The sequence below is a fragment of the Geotrypetes seraphini genome, chromosome 6, assembly GCF_902459505.1.
Source record: "Geotrypetes seraphini chromosome 6, aGeoSer1.1, whole genome shotgun sequence".
NCBI lineage: Eukaryota > Metazoa > Chordata > Amphibia > Gymnophiona > Dermophiidae > Geotrypetes > Geotrypetes seraphini.
In genome coordinates this window covers 126,491,645-126,517,294 of record NC_047089.1, presented here as the reverse complement: position 1 = coordinate 126,517,294, position 25,650 = coordinate 126,491,645, and the positions used below count along the sequence as shown (strand labels likewise).

The 25,650-nt window shown below is 44.5% G+C and overlaps 1 protein-coding gene across 1 annotated transcript in view; it reads left to right on the top strand.

The window, feature by feature from the left end:
• PCCA (propionyl-CoA carboxylase subunit alpha) overlaps positions 1 to 25,650 on the top strand; it is a 937,632-nt gene that overhangs the window by 425,592 nt on the left and 486,390 nt on the right. The window contains exon 13 of the mRNA XM_033947881.1: positions 14,933 to 15,076. Within this exon, the coding sequence (XP_033803772.1) occupies positions 14,933 to 15,076 (144 nt within the window). The remainder of the gene's footprint in view (positions 1 to 14,932; positions 15,077 to 25,650) is intronic.

Sequence of the window (25,650 nt, the reverse complement as noted above, 5' to 3'; positions counted from 1 at the left end):
GGCCCAGGTTGTTTAAGGGAGGGGCCTTATGTGTCTGGGCCAATCAGAGCCTTAGGCCCCTTCCCGGTGCATCTGGGGAAGGGAAGGCCCACCATTTTGAAGAGGCGGGTCAGCTGGCCGGAGGGAGTAGGCATCACTCTGGCCAGACATCTAAAGTAAGGTAAGAGGGAGAGGGTGGGGATCATCAGAGGAGTGGGGGGAGGGTGGTGGTGTTTGTGGCGGTGGGAGAGCTTGGGCATCTTTCCCACTGCAAAGGGGAATTAGGTGTGTGTTGGTGGCAGTATCTCTCCCGCTGCCAGGGGTGTGTTTTTGGGCGGGAGAGATTGGGCATTTCTCCCGCTGCTGGGAGGGGGTGTTGATAGGGCGGAAGAGATTTGGCATCTGTCCCGCTGCCAGAGGGGAGCGGAGTGTGTTGGTTGGGCAGTTGGTTGTCTTGTATTTGCACAACATTTATCTGTGTCCTGCATTTGTGACCAAAGCCCGGTGTTCTGATAGGAATGAATATTGAGAAGCGCTATTCAGCATGCTTTGTGTAGTTTAATTTTATGGTTAACTATTATGCATTGTTAATAAGATTATGTTGCGTGTATTTATGAAAAATGAATGGAAAGATGGCATTACAATTAGTACTGTGATAGACGTGGGTCCAGGGCAGAACTTAAGCACCCCCAATCATTTCAAAAAGTTGACTCCTATGCTTTTAATTATGGGCCCTAGGTAGCTGCCTCTTTTGCTTATAGGAAAAAGAGACCCTGGATGATCCCTTTTGTTATTACCTACCCTCATAATCTGTTTTATGACAAGTCATTAATATGGAAAACTATGTAAGAATCAAGTGTTCCATGACAGCTTGTAACATCTAGAATGACTTTAAAAAAGAAAACTTTGAATAATAAATGATGTACTATTTGAGGAATGTGTCAAGATACATGTTTGCATGACACATGTCAATCATATTTGGTATGAGCTGAAATAGAAAAATAACTCAACAAAACACAAAAAGATCCATCAGGAAGAAAAAAAAAAGTAAAAAAGCATTTTTCAGCCAAATAAGTTTGCATTAAAACATAAAAAAAGAGGTCATAACACTACAACTCAAGACTATGAGGTGAAATATGGAGATAACTCAGCATCTGTTACAAGTGTGAAGGCTATAAATGACATTTGAAAATTTTAGCTCACTGCAGGGTGCACACCCACTGAACAAATGCTTCAGTGATGTATAGCTCTAAGAATCTTAAGTGAGGCATCAAGGTAACAGAAAAAAATGATTCGTAAATGGTTACAGTATTCTAATAATGCAGTTAGGTTTGTAAAACAAGTGTTACAAAATGTATTGTAAAGGTAAAGAGAAATTAAAATAAAAATAATTTTTTTCAGATGTTCCCCCTCCCCCCCCGAAGCATATAATGTAATAATGAAACTAGCAGTTCTGTCTAGAACCATCAAATGGTGATGTTCACTGGACCTGTCAACGAGTTCTGCAGCCACTTTGTATAAGCAAATTAATTGCCAATGCTAAACATTTGATTTTTAAACAAATGAATAATACTCATATTTTACAGAAGTGTACATTCATTGGAGAAAACTAAAAATACGGAGGAGGTCATAATAAAAGCTAATTATCTTTTTGTTTAAAGTAGAAATGTACAACCATTTTACTTATTTTTTAAAATGAAAGGGTGAGGTCAATTTTTAGCCTTGGGGCCATGGATACTTGTACTCATAGCACTGAAAGTTGACTCTTTTTTTTTTTTTTTTGTTATTCACAAAAGATTCCAAGTTTCAAGTTTCAAGTTTATTAAAATTTGATGGTTCGCCTATTAAAACTAAGCGAATTACATAATAAAAGCATTATAGTATAGAACAATAAAACAAGTTGTCTTACATTAACAATTTTCAAGGTGCTACGACAGATTGACAATACAGACGAACTGTGAAACATTAGGAAAGAACATTAGGGGATAATAGTTACAAATTGTAGTTTCCTCAAGGGAAGAAAGGGGGATGATGTGGGTAGGAACAAACGAGTAGGTTGGGGAAGATGTGTATGAAAGTGTTGATTGTTTACATGTACTCCAAGGAGTTGTACTAAAGGTTAAATGAGGATTTGAAGAGATAAGTTTTTAGATTAGTTTTAAATAAATTGAGGTCTTTGATGTTTCTGATATATAGGGGGAGGGTATTCCAGATAAGAGGAGCCATAACTGAGAAGATGTCATGGCGTCTGGTTCCTATTATTTTCAATGAGGGAACCATTAACAGACTTTGGGTGTTGGACCGAAGTGAACGTTTTGAAGTATGAGGGATTAAGAGCTGATCTATAAACTGTGGCTCGTTAGTATCTAATGTTTTAAATACCAATAATGCTATTTTATATGTTGTGCGTTGATTAATGGGCAACCAGTGAGATTCAATGAGATAGGGAGTTACGTGATCGTATTTTTTTCCATGGTGGATTATTTTGATGGCGATGTTTTGTATTATTTGTAATCGTCTTTGATCCTTTTGAGTGATGTTCATGAGAAGTGAATTACAGTAATCGAGTCTGGATATTATAAGGGAGTGTATTAAGATGTTTAGAGATTTTGGTTCCAGATATTTTGACATTGAACGGATTAAACGTAGGCGATAGAAACAACTTTTGACTGTATTGTTGATGTGTTCTTTGTAAGAGAATTTGTCGTCGATTGTTACTCCTAATATCTTAAGGGATGTGACGAGTTCGATTGCTGTGTTATCAATTGAGAAAGGCATAGATAGAGTTATGCCCTGTTTGAATGGAAAGAACAACGCCTTTGTTTTCACTATGTTTAACGCAAGTTTATTCAGAGTGAGCCAGTTTTTGATTTTTTCTAATTTTTGATTGATTTGTATTATTTCATTTGAGTTTTCCGGATTGACTGGATGAATCAGTTGAATATCATCAGCGTAGGCGTACGTTGTGAAGCCTATAGATTGACTAAGGCTAAGTAGTGGAGATAAGAAGATATTAAACAGCAATGGAGATAAGATTGAACCCTGAGGGATTCCATAGTTCTGTGAGAATGGTGTAGAGGATGAATTATTAAAGCGTACCGTTGAGGTCCGGTCGGTTAGAAAAGAAGAGAACCAGTGTAGTGCTGAGTTACTGACACCTATTGATTGCAGCCTATCTAAAAGGAGGAAGTGATCTATGGTGTCGAATGCCGCTGAGAGGTCAAGGGAGAAAAGGATGACTGAGTTGTGATGGTCTAGATTGTAGATGATATTTGTTGTTAGTCCGATTAAAGAATATTCGGTACTGTGGTGTTTTCTAAAGCCCGTTTGGTTGGGGTGAAGTATGTTCGTGGAGTGGACAAAATCTGCTAGCTGATTGAATATCACCTTCTCGGTGATTTTTGCTAAGAACGGTATGTTGGCGATAGGACGGTAATTGGTTGGGTCATCGGGACTGATTTTATGATCCTTTAATATGGGAGAAATTATTGCTGTTTTCCAGTCCTTAGGTATAGTCCCGGTAGAGAGACTTGTTTTGATAAGTGTTTGTATGAGAGGTCCAAAGCAGGAAAAATATTTCTTTAAGATTACTGGAGGGATAATCTCTGAAGGGGAGCTCTTTAGATTTGTTTTTAGAATGATTGATTTGATTTCTGTTAAAGTTGGCATTTTAAAATTGGAACATTTGGAGCAGGGAAGGTTATAGTTATTGTCTATTTCAGTAGGGGCAATGGTTGGAGTGGTTGCAAATTTGGTACGTATTTTAGTAATTTTATTGCAGAACGTATCTGCAAGAAGTTGAGCTGAGAGGTTTGAGTTTTTGTTTTCTTGTTTTGAGATTGGATTGAAGGATTTTATAATAGAAAATAAAATGGATGAGTTTTTAGCTGTCTTAATTTTATTGGTGTAATAGTTGCTTTTAGCTTCATTTATTTTGATTTTGTAATATTGAGAAAATTCTTTGAAAGATTTCAAATTGTTAACGGTTTTGTTTTTGCGCCATTTTCTTTCTAGGGATCTAAGTTGCCTTTTAATAAATGTAAGTTCTGGAGTATGCCAAGGATTTTGGACTTTTTTGTTAGATATTGTTTTAGTGATGAGGGGGACTTCTTTATCAAGAAGATTATGAATTGTATCATTCCATGAATTGAGTTGATCTTCAAGAGGATCTGTCTCAAGGATTGAAGGCCTTGAGTGAAGGAAAGAGGCAACTGACGATAGTTCTAATTTGGTGTAGTCGCGATATGTTATTTGTGTGGGTAAGAGAATAGGAGATATTCTCTTTTTTACCAATAGATTAAATGAGATAAGATGATGGTCAGACCAGGGGACTGAGGTATTAAGAATATTAGAGTAAGAGAGGAATTCCGTTTTTGCAACAAAAATCATATCCAAGATATGGCCTGCCTGGTGTGAGGCCTCTTGAATAAGAGGTAAGAAATTAAGAGCGTCAGTATAGGTTAGGAGTTCCTTGGTGAAGGGATTGGTAAGTTCATCAAAATGAAAGTTGAAATCTCCCAGTATTAAGGGATTTTCAGAAAAGGAACTGAAATCAAAGATCAAGTTTTGTAGTAGATATAAGTTATTTTGCACGATTGGTGGAGGGATGTATAGTAAAAGTATGTCTATTTTTGGGTTAGTGTTAAGTTGAACCTGAAGAAATTCTATTTCTGCATTTCCAGCGGAGTGGTCTATCGTTTTTATGATGTCCTTTTGATAAATGATAGCGAGTCCACCCCCTTTTCTTTTCTGACGATGATTAAATAAGAATGAATAGTTTACTGGGCAACAGTAGGACAAGTAAGCTTCTTCACCGTCAGTTAACCAGGTTTCTACTATGCAGAGAATGTGGAAACCTTCTGCAAGGATTTTTTCTTTGACTAGATGATAGTTTAACAGGAAAAGTGACAGCCTGAGAAAAAATAATAATAAAAGAAACCCTTAGAAAAGCTCATCTTCTCTCATATAAGGAAAGACTAAAATGATTAGGGCTCTTCAGCATGGAAAAGAGACGGCTGAGAAGAGATATGATTGAAGTCTAGAAAATCATGAATGGAGTAGAACGGGTACAAGTGGATCGATTTTGCACTCAGTCAAAAATTGCAAAGACTAGGGGACACTCAATGAAGTTACAGGGAAATACTTTTAAAAAATAGTTAAGCTCTGGAATGCATTACCAGAGGTTGTGGTAAGAGTGGATAGTGTAGCTGGTTTTAAGAAAGGTTTGGATAAGTTCCTGGAGAAAAAGTCTATAGTCTGTTATTGAGAAAGACATGGGGGAAGCCACTGCTTTCCCTGGATCGGTAGCATGGAATATTGCTACTCCTTGGGTTTTGGCCAGGTACTAGTGACCTGGATTGGCCACTGTGAGAACAGGCTACTGGGCTTTATGGACCATTGGTTTGACCCAGTAAGGCTATTCTTATGCTTTCAACAGAACAATTATAGGTAAAGAAATATGACTCATCATTCAGCAGATAAAAGGGACGAGGAAAAGAAAAGACACTGTGGATCTGGAGAATTGCACGGATATAAGGAAAAAGAATATATTTATAAGAGATACTCCAGCTGATATTCAAAGTGATTTAAAGGGGAAATTCATTAAGCAGCCTTAAGTGATGTTCTTGTACAATCTCACTTTATTCTGGGATGGATGGGTGTTGTCTATCCTGGCCTGCCAGGAGCTGTAGTTTACTTCAATTGATAGAAGTTTTGACTCCTCCCTCTGCTATCATACCCTAGAGCAGTGTTCTTCAGCCGCCGGTCCGCAGAAAATTCCTTCTAGGCCGCACAGGGCCAGTGAGAACAGTGCGCAAAATTCCTTTTGGTCTATGCAGGGCCAGCGAGAGCCTCCGACAGTAGCTTCATCTCCTCTGCTCCCCTCCCAGCAGCTGTCAGTACTTGCCTGCAGCAGTAATTCATTTCGGCAGCCTTGGGGCTTTTGCTGAGTTGTGGCCCACCTCTGATGATGCAACTTCCTCTTTACACAGAGGCGGCGCAACCCATCAAAGGGTCCAAGACTGCCCAAGTGAATCACTGCTGCAGGAAAGTACTGAGAGCTGCTGGGACGGGAGCAGAGGGAAGGGGAGGAAGCCACTGTTAGAGGCTGGGAAGCTGCTGGATAAAGGAAGAGCTGCTACTGGACCTGGAGGGAGGAAGAAGGAGAGATGATGCTGGGAGGGGAGGAAGGAAAGGGAAGGGAAGAGAGTTACTGTTGGATGGGTGAAGGAAAAAAGGAAGGAAACTGCTGGCAGGGAGATTAGAGGAGGGGAAGGGATCAGGGTGGAATGGAGAGACTACATCGGGAACTCCCTACAGCCATTTCCTCATGGCGATCTGCATGGGGCAGGAGCGTAGGAAGATCACTCTGTGAGATCTGAGATGCACAGATTGGTTCCGGCCGCCAGTGCCTGTTTTTCACCAGATTTTGGGGCTCTGAGGTATCTGACTGTAAACCCCCCCAAAAAAACACCAGGAGTAAAAGGGGTTTTGCCTGTTTCTCCCACTCAGACTCCTGTACAACAGTCTGTTCCACTTTTGGATGCCAACATAACGATTTGTTCCTTTACTGGGGTACCAGAAAGCAGGCGGCTCGTCCCTGTCCTTGCTTCTGCTTTGGTGTATGTGCCGTTGCTGTCGCCTGTTTCTTCGGCGGAATCAGCAAAGGTGGCTAACTTAGCGGATCTGGGTGTTATCCAGACCAAAGGGTTCTGAGATCTTACGGATCGCCAGGCGGAGTGCCGGCTCCTCAAGACTAGCTGCCTGCCCGTCTTTATTTTTAGGCTACTGTGAACACGGAACCTGATTTCAGACCATGCGGTTCCGACAGTATGTACAGTTTGGAGTTCTATGCCTTCGCTGTCTGCCTCCTTGCTGCACTGCGGTTTTGGTGGAAGTGCTGTTAGAAGTTTGGGAGTCTATGGAGGGTTTCCTTATCCTTGGACTTGGCAAAGTTGTATCTCATGGCATCGGACTTCAACTAGAGACTGGTCCCGCTGACGATGGATTTAGCTGTGGCTCAAGTCGCTAAGCGTACCTCCTTTTCCTCAGATGGAGGGATTGTCCTGAAGGATGTTCAGGACTGACGATTGCATTTTTGATCTCCAGCGTCGTTCTGTTTCTGCTACAGCGGGAGGACGAGCTGCGGTGGCCACTTTTGTGTGGCCTAGGAATGTCTGAATTTTTTTTGCCCGACACACTCTGTAGCATCTTGAACTAAGCTCAGAGCTTCTTCAGGCTCCGCTCGGCGAATGACGTGGATTCACCAGTGGTTGGGTGCTACTTCAGTGAGCAGGTTCCTTTTACGTGTTCGCTCCTGTTTGGCCAAGGTTTAGATGACCTATGGCCAGTGTTCAGGTCTGTAGCCTTAGGTGCTCCTGGGCTCTAGACCTCATCCGACCAGGGGTGTGGGATGGCCAGATGTCAACCGGTCCCCCGGCGGCGGGACAGCGTTTCGGAGCTCCCTCCAGTCCTGGCTGTGGATGTGCAACATGCCTACAGTTTTTCTACTCCCGGCCTTCTGCCCTTTCCTAGAAAATAAATATGCCGCCAGGTCTCTGGCGGAGGGGAGGGGAGCCCGGGGGGGGGGGGGCCAATTCAGGGTGCAGCTTTTGGCCTTCCTTCTGGAATGGCAAATGGTAATCTCAGCCCAGTGAGTCCTCGTGCTCAGGAATGGTCTTTGACTACAGTATTTCCGACCTCTGCTGGAATTATTCTTGTCCCCTCCTGTGGGAATTTCATACAGGGCCAGCCAGATGCGAGCCATGGCGCACAGGTTGCTGGAGCAGGCAGCTATAGAGCCTGTCCCAAAGGGAAACGGGCACCGGGAGATACGCCCTTTCCTTCATCATGCCAATGAAAGAACTCTGAAGATTGCTGACTAATTATGGACCTGAAGGCAGTGAATGCCATCCTATGAGTTCCACATTTCCGGCTGGAAACAGTGCATTCAGTGGTAGCAGCAGTGGTCCCCGGGGAGTTTTTGGCTTCCTTGAACTTCTCGAAAGTGTACCTCCACATCTTGATTTGTTTTGTTTTGTTTTGTTTTTTTCCAGATCATCGGAGGTTCCTGAAGTTGCATGTTCTCAGGAGACACTTCCAGGTTGCGGCACTGCCCGTCGGGTTGGTGTCGGCGCCCAGATCATTCACCACAGTCATGGTGGTGGTGGCTGTCCATCTGCACTCGCTGGGGGTGCAAGTCCATCAATGCCTTGACGGCTGGCTGATCAGAGCTCCCTCTTTGGTGGAAGGCTCTTGGCGGTTCTCCAAGCGGTGACTGCTGGACAGTCTCGGCTGGGTGTCGCTTCAAGATGCCACAGGACTTGGAGTGCGTGGGGGTCTGGTTCCATGTGGGCAGGAACCGGTTGTTTCTGACGGACTCCGGGACGATCGAGCTTCGGAGTGCAGTCGGGACATGTTAGTGGCTCCAGCTTTGACAGCCTGGCAGTATTTGCAGGTATTGGGTCTATTGGTGGCGACCATAGTTGTGATCCGTGGGCAAGGGCTCGCATCCATTCTCTTCAGTTGTCCCTTTTGTCTCAGTGGAATCCTCAGCAGGATATGCTGTGGTGAAGTTGCCATGCTTGGTAACGACTCGCAGCTATATGGTGTTGTTGTTGATCCTGGTTTCTCTGTACAGAGGGCTCCCTCTGCGTGTCTTGGATTGGGTGCCTCTGGTGACGGACGCGAGTCTCTCCGGTTGGGGAGCAGTTTGCCAGTCCACTGTTGGTGGACTGCATTGGAGAGCAGATAGTTGTTCAATCGTTTGGAGATGTATATGGTCTGTCTGGCCTGCTATGATTTCAAGGGATTCTCTGCGTATTCTCAGACATTGCGCCAGTGGTTGCCTATGTCTTCTTGTCAGAGGGGCATGAGGAGTCTCCTGCTGAGCCTAGAGGTTTGGATGCTCGTTGCCTAAGTGGAGAAGCATCTGATGACCTTGTCCTCCACTCCTGTGGCAGGGGTATACAATGTGCCGGAAGACTTCCTTAGTTGTCAGATTCTGGACCCGGGAGAATGGTCCCAGTCCGGGCTCACGTTCGAAGCCATGTTTCTTCGAAGGGATCACCCCGCTTTCGATCTGATAGCGTCCTTGGGGAACCGGAAGGCGGACCGGTTCTTCAGACGCCGACGGGAGGTTGGCAGAGCAGGGCTCGGCGCTCTGGTTCAACCATGGACTGATGGGAAACTTCTGTATGGCTTTCCCCTGTGGCCTATAATAGGGCACGTTCTGGGCCAGGTGGCATCTCACACAAGTCCAGTGTTCCTAGTGGCCCCAAATTTGCCTGGCTGTCCTTGGTACGCAGACCTGGTGCAGTTGAGGGATTTGTGTCTTTCTTGCCATCAGAGATTGCTCACGCAGGGCCCGATAGCCCTTCCAGTTCCGGATGGCTTGGTCTTGTGACCTGGGGCTGTATGCGCAGACTTGAGGGCTAGGGGCTTCTCTTCTGCTGTCTTTGCCACATTTCTTCATGGCAACAGGAATTCGATAGGGTCAGCCTCTGCGAAGAACTAGAGGTGCTTTTCGGCCTGGTGTGCAGCAGTTCACATGGATCCTTTGGCCCCATCGGTGGTGCCTGTTCTGGCCTTCCTGTGGGCTAACCTCAGGAAGGGTCTGACGGTTTCTTCTTCCAGGTCCCCATTGCGGGACTGTCGTGTTCGGATCCCTCTTCTCTCGGGGGCTATCTGGTGTCCCCTAAGATGTAGGGGTACAAGCTCTACAGGAGGGACAGGACCCACAAGAAGGGGGGAGGCATAGCACTATATATAAAGGACTCTATCTACTCGGTCGGGATGGATATGGCAAAGAAGGCAGAGGGGCTGGAATCGCTATGGGTCAAATTGCCGGGAAACAAGGGTGCAGGCATAAAACTGGGGCTGTACTATCGCCCACCTGGTACGCTGGAAGGAGTCGGAAACGACTTGGAAGCTGAACTGAGACAAGAATGCAGGACTGGAAGTGTAACAGTAATGGGGGACTTCAACTACCCGGGGATTGACTGGAGTATGGGTCACTCCAACTGCACTAGAGAAACAGGATTTGTAGAAGCTGCGAGGGAGTGCTACTCTTGACCTCATCCTAAACGGATTAGGGGGGCCTGCAAGAGGGGTAGAAGTGGGAGGACCACTAGGCAACAGTGACCACAACGCGATCAGATTCACATTAGAAAGGGGGACACCCACAGTAAGGAGGACCGCAACAACTGCGCTCAACTTCAGGAAAGGGAACTATGTTGCTATGAAGGAAATGGTGGGGAGGAAGCTCAGAAACATCCTTAGGAAGGAGACTGTAGGAAGCGCCTGGACCCTATTCAGGGACACCCTGCAGGAAGCACAAAGAATGTACATCCCCAGTTTCAGGAAAGGCGGCAAGAACAAGCGGTCAAAGGACCCGGTTTGGATCTCAACAGAAGTAAAGAGGGCAATAAATGATAAAAAAGTATCCTTCCGGAGATGGAAAAAGGACCCAACGGAGGAAAATCACCAGGCGCACAGGAAATGCCAAAAGGAATGCCACCGAGAGGTTAGAAAAGCAAAAGGGAAATACGAAGAGGGGCTGGCCAGGGAGGCGAAAAACTTCAAGGCATTCTTCAGTTACGTAAAGGGGAAGCGACCAGCGAGAGAGGAGGTGGGGCCGTTGGACGATGGGGATAGGAAGGGAGTGATTAAGGAGGATAAAGAGGTAGCTGAGAGGTTGAACACGTTCTTCTCGTCTGTTTTCACGAGAGAAGACACATCTAATATACCGGACACAGAGGAGCTCATGAGTGGGGAACAGGCTGAAAAATTGGAACACATAGAGGTAAGTAAGGAGGATGTCCTCAAACAGATAGACAGGTTAAAATGCGGCAAATCGCCGGGCCCAGACGGGATCCACCTAAGGGTTCTAAAGGAACTAAGACAAGAAATAGCGGGCACAATCCAGCATGTTTGCAACCTATCCTTGAAAACTGGAGAGGTACCAGAGGACTGGAAATTGGCGAATGTCACACCTATCTTCAAGAAGGGATCGAGGGGTGACCCTGGGAACTACAGGCCGGTGAGCCTGACTTCAATTATAGGGAAGATGGTGGAAGCTATGATCAAGGACAGTATTTGCGAGCACATCGAGGGAAATGGCCTACTGAGAACAAGCCAGCATGGATTCTGTAAGGGAAGGTCATGCTTAACGAACCTTCTGTACTTCTTTGAGGAAATAAGCAGGGTGGACAATGGGGAACCTATAGACATCATTTACCTCGATTTTCAAAAGGCTTTCGACAAGGTGCCACATGAAAGGCTGCTTAGGAAGCTGTGGAACCACGGGGTGGGAGGGGATGTGCACAGATGGATCGAGCACTGGTTGTCGGGTAGACTGCAGAGGGTCGGAGTAAAGGGACAATATTCTGACTGGCGGGGAGTCACGAGCGGTGTGCCACAGGGATCGGTGCTGGGGCCGTTACTCTTCAACATATTTATCAAAGGAGGCAAAGTGCGAGGTTATAAAATTTGCAGACGATACCAAACTGTGCGGCAGAGTTAGGTCCAGGGAGGAGTGTGAGGACCTACAAAGGGACCTGGATAACCTGGAAGACTGGGCAAACAAATGGCAAATGCGCTTTAACGTGGAAAAATGCAAGGTCATGCATATAGGGAAAAAGAACCCGTTGTTCAACTACAAATTGGGGGGGGGGGCATTGTTGGGAGACAGCAGTCTTGAGAGAGACTTGGGTGTGCTGGTGGATGCAACACTGAAGCCATCTGCACAGTGCGCAGCAGCCTCGAAAAAAGCCAACAGGATGCTGGGCATCATAAAGAGGGGCATAACAACCAGGACGCGGGAAGTCATCATGCCATTGTATCGAGCGATGGTGCGTCCACATCTGGAATACTGCGTTCAATATTGGTCGCCGTATCTCAAGAAGGACATGACAGTACTTGAGAGAGTCCAAAGGAGAGCAACGAAACTGGTAAGAGGGCTGGAACACTGCCCATACGCTGAGAGGTTGGAAAGGCTGGGGCTCTTCTCTCTGGAAAAAAGGAGGCTCAGGGGAGATATGATAGAGACCTTCAAGATCATGAGGGGCATAGAGAGGGTGGATAGGGACAGATTCTTCAGGCTGAAGGGCAAACAGGTACGAGGGGGCACTCGGAGAAACTGAAGGGAGATAGGTTCAAAACAAATGCAAGGAAGTTTTTTTTCTCACAAAGGGTCGTGGACACTTGGAATGCGCTACCGGAGGAAGTGATCAGGCAGAGTACGATACAGGGATTCAAACAGGGATTGGACGGATTTCTGAGGGATAAAGGGATCGTGGGATACTGAGAGAGGTGCTGGGATGTAACACAAGTATAGAAAGCTAATCAGGCAATAAGTATAGAAACCCAATCAGGTCGTGCATGTGCAAGACCGGAGGGTTAGGACTTCGATGGGAAGATAGGACTTCAATGAGAAACCAAGGTGGCAAGGGAGCCCCTTCTGGTGATTCAGACAGGTCGTGACCTGTTTGGGCCGCTGCGGGAGCGGACTGCTGGGCAGGATGGACCTATGGTCTGACCCGGCGGAGGCACTGCTTATGTTCTTATGTTGTAGGCTTCTTATGGGGGGTGGGGAGGCTGCGGCCTCCCTTGCAACTGCCGGGTTCTCCAAGGGATCTGAGTCTGGTTCTCCACTCACTGGCTCGTCTGATCTATGAACCCCTGGCTGGGGTTTCTCTGAGAGATGTTGCCATCAAGACTGATTTCCTCGTTACGGTCGCTTCTGCTCAGGGTCTGTCGGAGCTTCAGGCTGTGTCATGCAGGGATCCTTTTCTCCGCATTACGGAGTCTGTGGTTGTTTTGAGGACCGTGCCGCCTTTTCTTTTGCATGTGGGGTCAGCAGTCCACGTCTCCCAGGGGGTTCAGCTATCCACGTTTGTTCTGTCGGGTTCCAAGTCTAAGACCCGTGTTTTGCGGTTTCTGGAGGTGCGGCATCTCCTTTTGAGATGCCTTGAGACTACTAACGACTTCAGTCTGTCAGACCATCTGTTTGTCCTGGTAGGCTTCGCACGCCGGAGTTGGCCTGTTTCCGAGGATACCTTCTCGTGTTGGTTGTATGCAGGCATTTCCGCGGCCCATGTGGCGGGGAAGCAGCCTCCACTTCGCGTGAGCCCTCAATCTCCCGAAGGAAGGGCTTACTCTCATGTGATCTCGCCTGAGGAGATTTGTCAGGCGGCCACGTGTGTTTCCCTTCATATTGTTTTTCTGGGTTTTACCGGCTTGATGTGACAGCTATGGGTGTTGCAGCCTTTGGCTCTTCTGTTCTGGCGGTGGGCTCTTTGGGCCTCCCCTGAGATTTGGGACTGCTTTGATACATCCCGATAGTTCAGGCTCCAGAGAGATTGTACAAGAATGAAAGATTAGGTTTCTTACCTCTGCTAATCTTCCTTCTTGTAGATCTCCTCTGGAGCCTGAACTCCCGCCCATCTGTTTTGTCCAATTCGTAGGTTGCCTGCCAGTAACTGGTGAGTTGGCTTTCTCTCTTTGACCAGCCTCGCTAACATTTCCCCGAGTGTCCTTTTATTTAAGCTTATGGGGTTTTAGGGGTCCTGGGATGGTGCCCCTTCTGCTCTTTAGGCTGGGTCTTCTTTAGTGACCTGTTCCTCAGTTTTGCAGGTGTGAAATGTTTCAATTTCTTATTATCCTAACTTAGCCTTTTATTGGCAGTTGTTGATTATATATTTGGTTATCATGAGCAGCATTGATTTGTATCGGGAAGTCCCCGCACCCCCCTCTCTTTTTCTTATGTTTCCTGTTTGTATTAGATACTCTTGACTTTGCTACCTACAGAACTTCAAGGGGAGTGGCTACACAGGTGATATCACAGAGGGGGTTGGTTTTATTTTTTTAAGTTCTGCAGCCAAGGCTGGAATGGATGCATTACCCGATAGTTCAGGCTCCAGAGGAGATTTACAAGAAGGAAGATTAGCAGAGGTAAGAAACCTAATCTTTCAATATACTTTGTAGATTTTTTTTCTATATAAACAGTTGGTACAGAATTAAAGCCTAAGTGTCTGATCCTTTCCCTAAAGTAAGAGATACTTCTATGAAGATGATTTTATTTGATATTCCCTCTAATTTTGAAAGTTTTCTTTTACTATCTGTGATGTAGAAATGTAATACTTTTTGTTGTGAAAGAGTTATTACCTAGGGGGTGTTGTTTCACAGGATTTGTAATAACATAAGGTGTTTGATCCATGCACTCTATTTTAAATTGATTTAAATTTGTCTATAAAAGTAAAAATCGTGTGAGTAAATGGATGCACATATATATACATAAACACACCTTGCTGTAGTGCAAAAGACTGGATATTCCTAAGGCAGCATCATTCATGCCATTAATAGCTACTTGCTGATAGCAGAGGGATTCTACTGGTTCAGCTTAGCCATTGTACATGAGAAGTCTGGAGGGTTGAAAATAGGAGGGTCCATCTGATCCTGTGCATTTTCTGCTACTGTTCACTGATGTAACATTACGCTAATCTGGTTTCTTGTCAGGACAGGTTGGTGAAAGCAGGCAAATGGGTTAGTTTTGAATTAGGCCAGTTGTGCAGACAGTCACAAGCTACCTATTTGTGTGCCATATTAAGTGTAGCAGAACCGGGTTATCTGCTACTTTTATGTACTACATTTAAAATATTCTACCAATTATTGCTTAAATACTGCAAGAATAAACAAAGCATGCCGTCATTTACTATGTTACTATGTATTTGTGCAAATTAAACTTTTGTAGAATCTAGCGTAATTCTTTGAAATTGTTTTATTTTGTTTGTTCTTGATGGTTTTAAAACAAAATGATCTTGAAGAGAACATAATATTTTGTTATATGTAAGATAACTATCGGTAGCTAAAATGGATTCTGTTTCATTTTGTTATATGTATTATTGCTGCTTACTGTATTATTTCACCTACTGATTGACAGTTCTTGACCTTGCAGGTTGAGCATCCCATCACAGAATGCATTACTGGCTTGGATCTTGTCCAAGAAATGATCCTTGTTGCTAAGGGTTACCCTCTCAGTCACAAACAGGCTGATATTCCCATCAATGGCTGGGCGATTGAATGTCGAGTTTATGCTGAGGTAAAATGAAAAATGATGGGTGGATGAGGGTTTTATAATGAGCAGTAATACCTAATTTTAGAGAAATGGCATGGTGAAATCAAGATATACGTTCTGATTCATAACTGTTTCCATTAATGCTGTTTGAAGAACTGTTTTGCAAAGTATCTACTATAATGTAATGCATTTTTTAAACTGTAGTCTTCATTGTCAGACATTTGTTTTTCTTAATAAAACTTTAATTTATTTTATTTTTAGTATTTATATACCACTTATTGCCTAAGGGGCTCATAATCGAAACGGAAATAACATCTAAAATCCTGTCTAAATTGGCACTTGGACGATTAATAAGACAAGTCGTCCAAGTGCCGGTAACCGAAATGGGTTTTAGACATATTTAAAAAAGGCCTCTTCAGTGCTACTGTATGCCCAGAGCTGAAAGGGGCATTTTAGGAGGAGTGGTGAGGGCATGATTTGGGCGGGACGTGGGCTGACCTAGGCTTAGTCGTACTGCAGGTATAACCGAAAGTTTAATGAGGCTGCCTGGATGGAACTTGTATGTTGTGACCTGGGCGATGTAAAAACCACACACTCCCCCAGTGATCCCACAACACCATAAAAATTGGAATAAAAACGTGCATACCTGCCTCCAGAACATCACCACCTGGCATAGGAAAGCCTAGTAGGGCAGCACAGAGGTGGCTTAAGTAGTCTGGGGCTATTGGGATTGTAGACAGGTGGGTCTGGTAGGTTTTAGGGATGCTCACCATGACCTATAAGGGAGTTCTGGTGAGATGCATATATGCCACCCTTTTTGTGTAGTTCACAGCAGTGCCCTGTAAGGTGCCCCACTACTGTGTTGCAATGTCTGGGTGTCCAGTCCATCACTTTGCTGGCCCCTCTCACATCCAAAAGGTCTTGTTATAGGTGTTTATGACGTGGACAAATTTTTAGAAGAGAATAGGGGTATAAAGATAGACAATTTAATGGTCTGGCCGATCAAACCGCTGGATGTATAATTAGACAATTTTCAAAAAATATATATTTTGGATGTATTTTTCAAGAATGGACTTTAGGCACTGTTGACTGGGCGACTAGCGACTTAGGCCCAAAACTGACTTAGACGTATCTTTTGATTATGCCCTTCCACAGGTTTACATTCAGGTACTCAAACATTTTTCCCTATCTGTCCCAGTGGGCTTACACGCTATCTGATGTATCTGAGGTAATGGGATTAAGTGACATGCCCAGAGTCACAAGGAGCAGCGTGGGTTTTGAACCTACAACCTCAGTAGGCTGTTTCTTTTTCCTAAGCTTATACACACAGGACCTGATTCTCAAAACCACACTGTAAATTATTTGATAACTTTCTGTGTTACAGACCAGTTACATATCATTCAGAATATAATGACCAAAAGTATTTATTTTATGTAAACAATAACAGACAGCTCTTTATTCAAAACAAGGTGGTTTTTTTACAGAGTTCCAGTAGCATAGTTAAAGTGAAAATTTAAAAACAAGCTTTATTATTGGTTGACTGTCCTTCTCATACAGGCATTCACATTTTTATGGCCTCACACCCAAAGTCTAACTTGATTTGTCATCCTTATTCTCTGTGGGCCAGATTCTTGAAACCGTGCCGTTATGGGTGACAGCTTACAAAAGCGGCACCAATCGTGTGTCAATTACAACCTCAGTCACGTTTGTATCAGCAGAGTAGAGGTGACTGGAAGAATCATTCATTGATTCAAGTCATGTCAGATATTGTGGAGAAGAAGACTGAGGGAGAGGGAGGGATTGAAGAAAACTGGGTGACTGGCCTCCTGGCCTCACTAATGATTCATGAGTAGGCTGGATTTCAAAGTGATTAGGTGGGAAACCAACATGTACTGGGTTACAGACTAGCATGCCAAACCAGTGAGTAAAGTGGTAATATTCTCTTTAGACTTGCTTGTTCTTGTTTCTATTCCTAGTCTCGAAGTATCTGTAGACGCTCAGATAAATGGTTTGACAACGAACTACTGCAACTCAAACGACAATGCAGACGTCTTGAAAGAGAATGGAGAAAAAACAGCCGAGAACACACAAAAACAACGTGGAGAACACTGAACAAACAATACAAACAAAAGCTAAAAGAAAAAAGAAAAGCATACTACACCAATCAGATAGGCATAGAAATCCAAGACACCAAAAAACTTTTCAAACTACTAAAGGAACTCACAGACACTAAACTCTACCTGGCCACCAATACCGCCCGCCCCCCACAGCCAATCAATTGGCTGAATTCTTCAGAAACAAAATATCAACAGCCAGAAACACTTTCACCGGAACCCCAAACCACATCGACAAAATCTCGATACCACCTAAAGAAAATGAGGCCTACGCAGCAGACAGAAACTGGTTAGATTTCCCAAACACACAATGGCACGACCTAGGCAAACTCTACAAAAAATACAGTCATGCAGCCTGTGACCTCAACCTCTGTCCCCCATACCTGTTAAAAGCTGCCAGCACTAGATTCCGCACCCACCTCATGCGGTGGATTAGTTACATGCTCACAGAGGGTCAATTCCCACAAGAAGTCGCCAAAATCATCATAACCCCTATTCTGAAAGATCCAAAGGGAGTAACAGATCAGCCATCCAATTACAGACCTATAGTCTCAATACCGCTATGCGTCAAACTAATGGAAGGCCTCGTAGCAAAACTTCTCACTGAATACTTACAAATCCACAACATTCTTCACCCCTCACAATCAGGCTTCAGAGGCAACTACAGCACATAAACACTACTAGTCTCTCTCCTAGACACAGCCAAACAACACCTAAGCAAAGGCAAAAAAATGCTACTCATACAACTCGATCTCACAGTGGCATTCAACCTAGTGAATCATGACATCCTGCTACAAACACTGGAGGCAATAGGAATCACAGACAAAGTCTACAATTGGTTTGAAGGATTCCTCCGCTCAAGAAGATACAGAGTAAAAGCAACTTCAAATCAGCAAAACGGTTCAGAAGGCATTCACAACCATGCACAACTTAAGACAAGTCCGAAAATATTTCAACAATGAACAATTCAAACTCATAGTGCAAGCGCTAATCCTAGGATTCCTGGACTACTGTAACATACTTTACCTGTCATGCCCCGCCAACATGCTAAAACAATTACAAACAGTCCAAAATACAGCCCTAAGACTAATATACTCACTGAAAAAATACGACTACATTACCTCACACTTTCCAAAACTCACACTAGCTCCCAGTACAAGCACGCATACAACACAAATTCTACTGCACCCTATTCAAAGCCCTAAATGGAAATGGACCAAGCTATCTGAACTAGAGAATGACATGGGGAAAAAATTTGCCCCATCACCGCCCCATCCCCGCGACCACCGTCACTGTCACCGACCATCCCCGCGACCACCGTCACTGCCCCGTCCCCGTGACCACTTTCCCCGCCCTGTCCCCGCAACCATTGTCCTCGCCTCATCCCTGCAGCATCCATACAAGCCTCAGTACTGCAATATTTAGCTTATTCCTTCCTTATAAATCAAAGTTCTGGCTGCTGAACTAGAGAAAGAGATGTTCAGCTGGCAGAGCTTTGTTTACAAATTTTTATAAACACAACTAATATACTACTTTATCCTCAAGCAAAAAAATAAAAATAAATAAATAGAATTTTTTTTTTCTACCTTTGTTGTCTGGTTTCTGTTTCCCTCATCTTCTCATTCAGTTCCTTCCATGCACTGTCTGTCTTCTCTCGGTGTCTTCCATTTGCTCTATTACTGTGCCTCTCCCTTCACCCCCCTCCCCCAATTGGTCTGGCACCTATCTTCTTGCCTCCGCTCCCCCATGGTCTGGCATCTTTGTCTTCTTCCCTTCCAGCATCTTCTCCCGACTCTCTCTTCCCCATTCCCTTTCAGCGTCTTTTTCCCACTCTGTCTTCCCCATTTCCCTTAAGCATCTTCTCCCCACTCTGTCTTCCCCATGTCCTTTAATCGTCTTCTCCCCACTCTGTCTTCCCCATGTCTTTTCAGCGTTTGTTCCTCTCCACCCTCCTTCAGCGTCTGTTCCTTTCCTCTCGCCACCTCTCCGCCCTTCGGCACATATCCAGAGTTGGAAGTGTTAAGACTGCTTTTGTAGTTGTTGATTTGATCATTAATAATAGTAACATAGTAGATGACGGCAGATAAAGACCCGAATGGTCCATCCAGTCTGCCCAACCTGATTCAATTTAATTTTTTTTTTTTTTAATTTAATTTTATTTTAATTTTTCTTCTTAGCTATTTCTGGGCAAGAATCCAAAGCTTTACCCGGTACTGTGCTTGGGTTCCAACTGCCAAAATCTCTGTTAAGACTTATTCCAGCCCATCTACACCCTCCCAACCATTGAAGCCCTCCCCTGCCCATCCTCCACCAAACGGCCATACACAGACACAGACCGTGCAAGTCTGCCCAGTAACTGGCTTAGTTCAATATTTAATATTATTTTCTGATTCTAAATCTTCTGTGTTCATCCCACCCTTCTTTGAACTCAGTCACAGTTTTACTCTCCACCACCTCTCTCGGGAGCGCATTCCAGGCATCCACTACCCTCTCCGTAAAGTAGAATTTCCTAACATTGCCCCTGAATCTACCACCCCTCAACCTCAAATTATGTCCTCTGGTTTTACCATTTTCCTTTCTCTGGAAAAGATTTTGTTCTACGTTAATACCCTTCAAGTATTTGAACGTCTGAATCATATCTCCCCTGTCTCTCCTTTCCTCTAGGGTATACATATTCAGGGCTTCCAGTCTCTCCTCATACGTCTTCTGGCGCAAGCCTCCTGTCATTTTCGTCGCCCTCCTCTGGACCGCCTCAAGTCTTCTTACGTCTTTCGCCAGATACGGTCTCCAAAACTGAACACAATACTCCAAGTGGGGCCTCACCAATGACCTGTACAGGGGCATCAACACCTTCTTCCTTCTACTGACCAAGCCTCTCTTTATACAGCCCAGCATCCTTCTGGCAGCAGCCACTGCCTTATCACACTGTTTTTTCGCCTTTAGATCTTCAAGGTCCCTCTCCCCGTCCGTGCATATCAGCTTCTCTCCTCCCAGCATATACGGTTCCTTCCTATTATTAATCCCCAAATGCATTACTCTGCATTTCTTTGCATTGAATTTTAGTTGCCAGGCATTAGACCATTCCTCTAACTTTTGCAGATCCTTTTTCATATTTTCCACTCCCTCTTCGATGTCTACTCTGTTACAAATCTTGGTATCATCTGCAAAAAGGCACACTTTTCCTTCTAACCCTTCAGCAATGTCACTCACATACATATTGAACAGGATTGGCCCCAGCACTGATCCCTGAGGGACTCCACTACTCACCTTTCCTTCCTTCGAGCGACTTCCATTAACCACCACCCTCTGGCATCTGTCCGACAGCCAGTTTCTGACCCAGTTCACCACTTTGGGTCCTAATTTCAGCCCTTCAAGTTTGTTCAACAGCCTCCTATGAGGAACTGTATCAAAGGCTTTGCTGAAATCCAAGTAAATTACATCTTGCATATGTCCTCGATCCAGCTCTCTGGTCACCCAATCAAAAAATTCAATCAGGCTCATTTGGCAAGATTTACCTTTTGTAAAGCCATGTTGCCTCGGATCCTGTAACCCATTAGATTCAAGGAAGTACACTATCCTTTCTTTCAGCAACACTTCCATTATTTTTCCAATAACTGAAGTGAGGCTCACCGGCCTGTAGTTTACTGCTTCATCCCTATGACCACTTTTATGAATAGGGACCACATCCGCTCTCCTCCAATCCCCAGGAATCACTCCCGTCTCCAGAAATTTGTTGAACAAGTCTTTAATAGGACTCGCCAGAACCTCTGAGCTCGCTTAGTATCCTGGGATGGATCCCGTCTGGTCCCATCGCTTTGTCCACCTTCAGTTTTTCAAGTTGCTCATAAACACCCTCCTCCGTGAACGGCGCAGAATCTACTCCATTTTCTCGTGTAACTTTGCCAGACAATCTCGGTCCTTCTCCAGGATTTTCTTCTGTGAACACAGAACAGAAGTATTTGTTTAGCACATTTGCTTTCTCCTCATCACTCTCCACATTTGTTCCCAGCATCTTTTAGCCTAGCAATTCCATTTTTTATCTTCCTCCTTTCACTAATATATCTGAAAAAATTTTTATCTCCCTTTTTTACATTTTTAGCCATTTGTTCTTTTGCCTGTGCCTTCGCCAAACATATCTCTCTCTTGGCTTCTTTCAGTTTCACCCTGTAGTCCTTTCTGCTCTCCTCTTTTTGGGTTTTTTTATATTTCATGAACGCCAAATCTTTCGCCTTTATTTTCTCAGCCACTAGGTTGGAGAACCATATCGGCTTCCTTTTTCTCTTGTTTTTATTGATTTTCTTCACATAAAGGTCCGTAGCCATTTTTATCGCTCCTTTCAGCTTAGACCACTGTCTTTCCACTTCTCTTATGTCCTCCCATCCTAACAGCTCTTTCTTCAGGTACTTTCCCATTGCATTAAAGTCCGTACGTTTGAAATCTAGGACTTTAAGTATCGTGCGGCCGCTCTCCACCTTAGCCGTTATATCAAACCAAACCGTTTGATGATCGCTACTACCCAGGTGAGCACCCACTCGAACATTAGAGATACTCTCTCCATTTGTGAGGACCAGATCCAATATCGCTTTTTCCCTTGTGGGTTCCGTCACCATTTGTCTGAGCAGAGCCTCTTGAAAGGCATCCACAATCTCCCTACTTCTTTCCGATTCCGCAGACGGAACATTCCAGTCCGCATCCAGCAGGTTGAAATCTCCCAACAGCAGAACCTCCTCTTTCCTTCCAAACTTTTTGATATCCACAATCAGATCCTTATCAATTTGCTGCGATTGAGTCGAACTAAACAACTACTGCGTTAAAGCGATTGTTTCAGTGTTAAAAATTTTAATGTGTTAACCTGGTTCAATGTGGTCTGACCTTAGGCCCTAGGACTCTCCATGGACAGTTGTGGCCCGCCTTCTTTCCCTATCATTTCTGGTCTGCCTCCACTGGAAATGATATCAGGACACCGGAAGAATGTTTATTGAGCTTCAGCCATTTGCTGCCACTGCCTCTCAGTCTTCAGTGTTGATGCTGCCCTCTCCTGTAAAGCCACTATTGCCACAGCTCCCCTTCTTCCCCCCCTCTTCTTCCCCCCCCTCCCCCCCGATAGCTACCTCTCATCACTTCCACCTCTGAACCTCCTGGACAGCTGCCACTGCTGACTCTGCCTCCCCCATGAGAGCTGTTCCCAACACCGCTGCTACCTGCCATGGTTCACTACACCCCCTCCTAACCTTTCATAGCCTGCCGGCAATGCTAGCGATTAAAGCAAGAGTGCTGCTGGCAGGTTAGCTGACTACAGTTTCTTGTGGTCTCTTCAGTCCCTGCTACACTGGAACAAGAAGTTAGATCATCTCTTCCGGTGTAGCAGGAACTGAAGAGAATGTGAGAGGCTGTGGAACTGGCTAGCCTGCTTTTATTGCTAGCACTGCCAGCAGGAAATGAAAAGTTAGAGGGAAGGAGAGAGAGTGACTTGACCTGACTTCACAACAGGGAGAGAGGGAGGAAGGAGAGAAAGACCTGACTTTGGGGAGATAGAAATGAATGAGCGAGAGAGACCTGATCACAGAGGAAGAGAAACTCAACTATGGGAGGAGGTAGTGAGGAAGGAGAGAGAACTCAACCTGAGGGGGGGGGGGGGGAAGGAAGGGGAGAGAGATACCCAACTGGTAGGGTGGAGGTGGGGGAGGAGAGAAAGAGAAACCCAGAGGGGGAGACCCATCTGAGTGGGGAGAGAGGGAAGAAGGAAGGTGAGAAAGAGAGACCCAACCGGGGGGAGGGAGGGAGAGTATAGGATCACAGGAAGATTTTCTGGGAGAAAGAGGTGTAGATGGGGGGTAGGGTGATATGTGAGAGGGCCAGATTCTAGAAATAGGAGTGGAAAAAACAAGGGTGATAATGATAGCAGCTGTGTCCGGTGACTGCTCCTACTGCAATGGCTGAGTCTGTGCCAGAGTCAGTAGTTTTGTTAACCTCAGGCAGGAATCACATGCTGACAGAGAGCCCTCATGAACTGGAGAACTTTGGAACAGGAAGAGCTCAGCTGCTCCCACAGCAGTCACAGTACTTTCAATTCGGAAGTCCTTGCAAGAGTTGATTTCCACAGTCAAGTAATCAGAGGAGGAGGTAACTTCCCTAATCTTAAAAGTGGACAGTTATCTAAGGCAATGAAAGCAATTAAGACAGATTCCTCCAACCAGTTCCAGCAGATACAAGGGGATATAAAAAATTTCAAAGACTATAAAAATTGAGCAGATTGAACATTTCAATCAGCACTTTAACCTTTGGATTCTGAATTTTCCTGAAATTTCAACCTTAGAGATATTTAAGAAGTATCTTATAGAAATTCTAAAGTTTTCCTCCAGAAGCTGTTTCCCCTTTAAATAAGACATTTTATATGCCTGGCTCTTCAAATAAATCTCAGGGTCAAGATATTTCAGCATAAGTTCAGGAAGAAGAAATTGATCCTAACAGCTTATCTTCAAGAGTGAAGGAATCCATAACAGAGACATCAAGGGCATGTGGGATCTCTTCATCGAGGAAGTTAAGGAGTGGGTCATTAGTGTGGGCAGACTAGATGTGGCCCTTTTCTGCCATCATTTTCTGTTTCTAAGGATACGGTTATATCCAGAGGTTACCAAAGTAACATAAGTCAAAGAAAGATCACCTTAGCATTAAGAAGAGAGATACTTACGGCCTCTTTTACAAAGCCGCGCTAGCGGCTGCCGCACAAAAACAGCCCCAAAGCCCTTTAATTCTCTATGGGCTTTGGGGCTGTTAGCGCAGAGCAGCCGCTAGTACAGCTTTGTAAAAGAGGCCGTTAGACTTGGAGCAACTTTAATATTAGTTTACCCATATAAAGGTCTGGTCCAGTTTGGAGATTCTAAATATGTTGTTTTAGCTCTCCTGAACAGTTTAAAAACCTTCCTTGATATGAAAAGTTGTTTAATGATGATTTTTTTTGGCCAGGTACTTGGGTTTTGGCCAGGTACTAGTGACCTGGATTGGCCATCGTGAGAACGGGCTACTGGGCTTGATGCACATAAGAATAGCCTTACTGGGTCAGACCAATGGTTCATCAAGCCCAGTTCTCACGGTGGCCATTCCAGGTCACTAGTACCTGGCCAAAACCCAGGGTGTAGCAATATTCCAGGCTACCAATACACAGGGCAAGCAGTGAATCCCCCATGTCTTTCTCAATAACAGACTATAGACTTTTCCTCCAGGAAATTGTCCAAACCTTTCTTAAAAACAACTACGCTATCCGCTCTTACCACATTCTATGGTAACACGTTCCAGAGCTTAACTATTTTCTGAGTGAAAAAAAATTTCCTCCTATTGGTTTTAAAAGTATTTTCGTGTAACTTCATCGAGTGTCCCCTTGTCTTTGTAAATTTTGACAGAGCGAAAAATCGATCCACTTGTTCTACTCCACTCAGGATTTTATAGATTTCAATCATATCTCCTTAGCCGTCTCTTTTCCAAACTGAAGATCCCTAATCGTTTTAGACTTTCCTCATACGAGAGGCGTGCCATTCCCTTTACCATCTTGGTCGCTCTTCTTTGAACCTTTTCCAGTGCCACTATATCTTTCTTGAGATATGGAGACCAGAATTGAATGCAATAATCCAAATGAGGTTGCACCATGGAGTGATACAGGGGCATTGTGACATTCTTAGTCTTATTTACCATCCCTTTTTTAATAATTCCCAGCATTCTGTTTGTGTTTTTGGCCGTCACCGCACATTGGACGGAAGATGCTTTTCTTAGGCGCTAACCCCCAAGGTGGACCCTAGCATCTGGTAACTGTGATTCAGGTTATTCTTCCCAGTGGCATTACTGCATTTGTCCACAATAAATTTCATCTGTCACTTGGACACCCAGTCTTCTAATTTCCTAAGGTCCACCAGCAATTTTTCACAATCCGCATGAGTTTTAACAACTTTGAACAGTTTAGTGTCATCTGCAAATTTCATTCCAATTTCCAGATCATTTATAAATAAGTTAAATAGCACCGGTCCCAGTACAGACCCTTGCGGCACTACACTGTTTTCTCTCCTCCATTGACCTATTCTCTGTTTTTTTATCCGATAACCAATTCCTTATCCATAACTGAACTTTGCCACCTATCCCATGACTCTTTAATTTTCTCAGGAGCCTCTCGTGAGGAACTTTATCAAAAGCTTTCTGAAAATCTAGATACACTATATCAACCTGCTCACCTTTATCCACATGTTTATTTACACCTTCAAAGAAGCCAAGCAAATTTGTGAGGCAAGATCTCCCTCGGCTGAACCCATGCTGACTCTGTCTCAAATCATGTTTGTGTACGTGTTGCATAATTTTATTTTTTATAATCGTTTCTACCATTTTGCCCAGCACCAAAGTGAGGCTTACCGGTCTGTAATTTCCCGGATCTCCCCTAGAGCCCTTTTTAAAAATCAGCATACCATTGGCCACCCTCCAATCTTCAGGTACTACAGACGA